A 4,208-nucleotide genomic window follows, 5' to 3' on the forward strand; every position below is an offset into this window, starting at 1 on the left:
GAGCTACCCTCTAGAAGGGCGGGAACTTATTGCTCGTTCAAAGTCTTTTCCCAACACTCCCTCCCTTTGTGCGAGCGATCCACGGGTCCTCTCTAAGTTTCCTCTTTATCTGAAACATAACAAGAATTAGTTATCGAATAAAATTAATCTCTAACTTTGTTTAAACTCTATATTCATTATTTTATCTCTCAAATACACAAATGCTTCTAGAGGTAAAGGTTTTATCATAATGTCTGCCAAATTCTCTTTGGTCTTTATCCATTCGACTTTTACCTTCCCTTAATCAACACACTGCTTGATAAAATCTCCATGAGTGTCATCCATATGTTTTCTGTTTTCAGTTTCTTCTTTTTCTTCTAAGTCGTCATCAAACATTTTAAGTTTGTGACTTCTATCCATCTTAGTGCAGTTTCTTGCTGCTCTGTTGTCATGACTCTATAAATTTTCTCGTGCTTGGATACCAGAGTATATAGTATATATCCAGTGTCAGTATATCCCACCAACACACCAATAGCTGTCTTGTCGAATTTCGACGTAGGCTTTGGTACTCTTGCATATCCAATGCATCCGAATTTCTTTATTTGTTCAAAATGACAACTTGTTTCTGATGAAAACTTCTTCAACGGGATCTCGTACTCGAAAGTCTTATGTGGAGATCTGTTGTACGCATGCACAGCAGCGTCAACTGCCAACTCCCACATACTCTTTAGTAATCCCGAGTCGAGCATATATGTTCTTACTTTCTCTTTCAACGTTCTGTTTTCTTTAAACGGCAGTTTTGCCATCTTTGCCATTATACATACTTCACACTCTAATATAAAGTTATCAAACTTTACATTTTCTAATCTCTTTTCTACTTTTTGTAATTGTTTTAGATAGTTTAACGATGCATGACCTAATCTAACATGCCATAACATCACCTCATTTATTTTCTCTAGTTTCTTTACTTTTTCAATTATTGAGCTTTCACACATTTCTTCTATATTCTCTATTGTCTGTATATCTTCTAACTTAATGACTTGCTCGAGTTCAGCATTGTTGTGTTCTATATTTTCGTTTTCGTTCACATTTGTGAGCTCTCCTTCATTCTCCCTCCCAATCGCAGAGCCAACATTATCCCTCTCATCTAACTCTCCCTCCGAAATTGATAATTCATTGGTCTGAATGTTTGCTTGCGATTGTTCAGGAAGCTCACTATGTGGAACAATTTCTGCTCTACATCTATAAATTCCTTTAAAAACTATTTTATTTGTCAGTTTATTGTAAACTTTATACACTTTATCATCTAAATAAATACTGAACCCTGCATCAGCCAACTTTCTTAGATATAGTAAATTTTTGGATACTTTCTTTGCTGCAATTACATTTGTTAATTTAATGACTCTCTTTTCTTTTTCATTCGTTATTAGCGTAAGATCTCCTTTACCATCTATTGAAATGTTTGCAAGCTCATTTTTATTCGCGCATTTAATAACTCTATCTTTACATTTTTCAAACTTTGTTAGAATAAAATTCTTATTCACAATATGATCCGTAGCACCCGAATCTGCAGTAAAATTGACTACCTCTTTTGAACTATCTCTATCTTCTATTAATTTAACCATGTATAATTTACCTTCTTTTGATTCTCCTTCATTTGCTGTTTTCGTTGATATAGGTTTCTCAGCTGGTTGTATCTTGGTTATTTTCCCTTTGTTATCTACTCTTTTTGTGCCTTTTTGCACAAATCTACCCTTTTTCTTTATGTTTTTATTAACGGTTTTATTTAAATACCTTTTTCCTCTAGCTCTGGTACATTAATTGACACAGCCTGATAAAGTGCAGATCTAATCTCTTGTTCTGCGAGGGGTACCGCATCTTCACATGATTTATATTCTCTAATTATTGAATCGAAGCGTTCACAAAAATCACTTACTTTTTCGTCTTTTCTCATTTTAATTTGATAGAGTTTAGCTCGTACCGATGCATGAGTAACGTTTACTTCACTCTTTTTATATCCTCTCAATTTCTTCAAAATTTCTTTCGGATCTTTTTCATGTAGAATCCTTTTATGATAGTTTTCATCTAAATGATTGATTATTATATCTCTAACTAGACTTTTTCTCTTAGCAACTTTTAGTTCGGAGAGATTTTCTGGACTTTTAATGTTTGAATCTATTACATCTAACAACTCGTTATTCATTAACTCAGATTTTAAATAATCCATCCAAAGATCAAAGTTGGATTTTTGCGTCAGCTTATATTCTCTTCTAATATGCAACCTTTGACTGTTCAATTCCAATTCTATAGCTCTTTTCATTGTCTCTAAACTCCTATCTTTTTCGGCTGAACAGACTGTTATTTCATTTAATTTTCTCTTTTTAGACTCTACCTCTAGTTCTTTAACCGTTTGTTTACTGTTTTCTACTGAACTTTGGGTATCTTTATTGCTTACCTCTAAACGTCTAAGTTTAACTTTTTCTTTCTCTAAGTTTAAACGGGAGACTTCCACCATATTCTCCATCATCTCGGTGGCCTTCTTCATTACTTTATCCAGCATCTGCATCGAATTGTCCATTTTCTCAACCATCTTTTCTTGTTTCTCGTAAAGTATCTTTGTCCCTATAGGTAGTACAGGACAATTTTCAGCCCATTCTCTATTCACATCTATGTTTTCTATTATCTTTGGTTTGCCGCGTTTCGGGATTGCACCCTTTGCTTCAGTCTCCTTCTTGTCTTTTGCTTCTATACGGAATTTTGAAATTACTATTTTTATTTTCTCTGAATGCATATATATATATTATTCTTCTGGACTACTTTATTTTCAAAAAAAATACTCTCTTACCTCTATCTTTTCTTACTGTCTCCTCGTTTTTATCTTTTGCTTCTCTATCTATTACCGTGATAAAGCTGCTATCGCTGTCGTAGTCGACCAGCGCATCTTGGCCTTCTTCTTCTTCCATCTATATCGGGATTTAAATATCAACTGAACATTAGCTTTCCTCTTTTGACAAGATAAACCAACATTCGTATTGACAAATAATAATTTACAATTTCTATCACTAGATCTCTTTCAGCGATAAAAATTTAATGCTTATGAGGCTATATAGAACGCACTGCAATTCACAATAACCCCAAAGCGAGAAAACCACGTGCCTCTGCAGGGCTATCCGCACGCGCACACCACTGTCCGTTGCGATCCCCAGCACTGCTGAAAAGATCTATGGGAGCTCGGGTTGATCACGCACACGCACGGGGCCCATACAAATTTACGCGGCTTCCCTAAACAGTAATCAAGCTACACCGCACAGCAAGTCATGCTCAATTACCGACCCGATACATATCGATTTCAAAAAAAAAAACTCATATAGAGTCATATAGAGTTTTTATACATACGCATACATTTACATGTATCGCAATCTAGCCATCTAGCATACGCATACATTTACATGCATCGTAATCTAGCCATCTAGCATCGATGCCATGTTGTTAGTCGAAATCGATTATGTGTTTGTGCGTGCCCAGCAACAAGTTCTGCGCGCCAAAAACAATGACTATGTTTCCATCGAGGGTTTAAATCGGGTCAGAGTCAACCAGTTAGCCAATGGTTATGCTGGTTATAACGGAATTAACCTAATTGCAATTGTAACCAACATAGCTATTGGCTGACTTGACTGACTCTGACCCGATTTGAACCCTCGATGGAAACATAGTCAATGACTCTCGCCGTCTACGATCGGACTTCCGCGCGCCAAAAATTCCGCGCGCCAAAAGAAATGACTCTCGCCGTTCACGATCGGACTTGCACGCGCACGTCGCCGACTTGCTACCAAGCGGCATTTTTCTATCTCTTTTTCCTTCATCATTCTCTACTTCTTTATTACACTTTACACATCTATTCTCTAATTCTCTTATTACCATTATTACCTCTATTTCTATTTCTCGAGAAAAATGGCAAAAACATCTATCTCCTTGTAACAGTATTTATCGAACGAACATTCTTATTAACTGAGAATTCTCTCGTTTTGCTCGTCAGCAACGAGGAATATTATTTACTTACCCTCTAATCTTCTAGATGCTTCTATCTCTTTCTATGCCCTTCGCCGGCGTCTCACACACTTCGTATATACACTTTCGTGCTATGTTCCTCACGCAGGGGAATCGTGCCCTGGGCCCATAACCTATTGGAAATATAATCAGGGACGACTTGAAATGTGGTGAGATGAGCA

General features: G+C 36.4%; 1 protein-coding gene across 1 annotated transcript; it reads right to left on the bottom strand.

Moving 5' to 3' along the window:
* Positions 1-55: 55 nt before the first annotated feature.
* Positions 56-3,130, bottom strand: LOC112463744 (the record flags this gene model as incomplete). The annotated part of the gene is made up of 3 exons (XM_025030275.1): positions 2,825-3,130; positions 2,435-2,724; positions 56-109 (listed from the first exon to the last, which is right to left on the bottom strand). Coding segments are annotated over exons 1-3 (462 nt in total), but the record flags the coding sequence as incomplete, so codon positions are not given.
* Between the last annotated feature and the right edge of the window lie 1,078 nt (positions 3,131-4,208).

This window comes from Temnothorax curvispinosus, unplaced genomic scaffold (genome assembly GCF_003070985.1).
Source record: "Temnothorax curvispinosus isolate PA1 unplaced genomic scaffold, ASM307098v1 QBEX01013613.1, whole genome shotgun sequence".
Classification (NCBI taxonomy): domain Eukaryota; kingdom Metazoa; phylum Arthropoda; class Insecta; order Hymenoptera; family Formicidae; genus Temnothorax; species Temnothorax curvispinosus.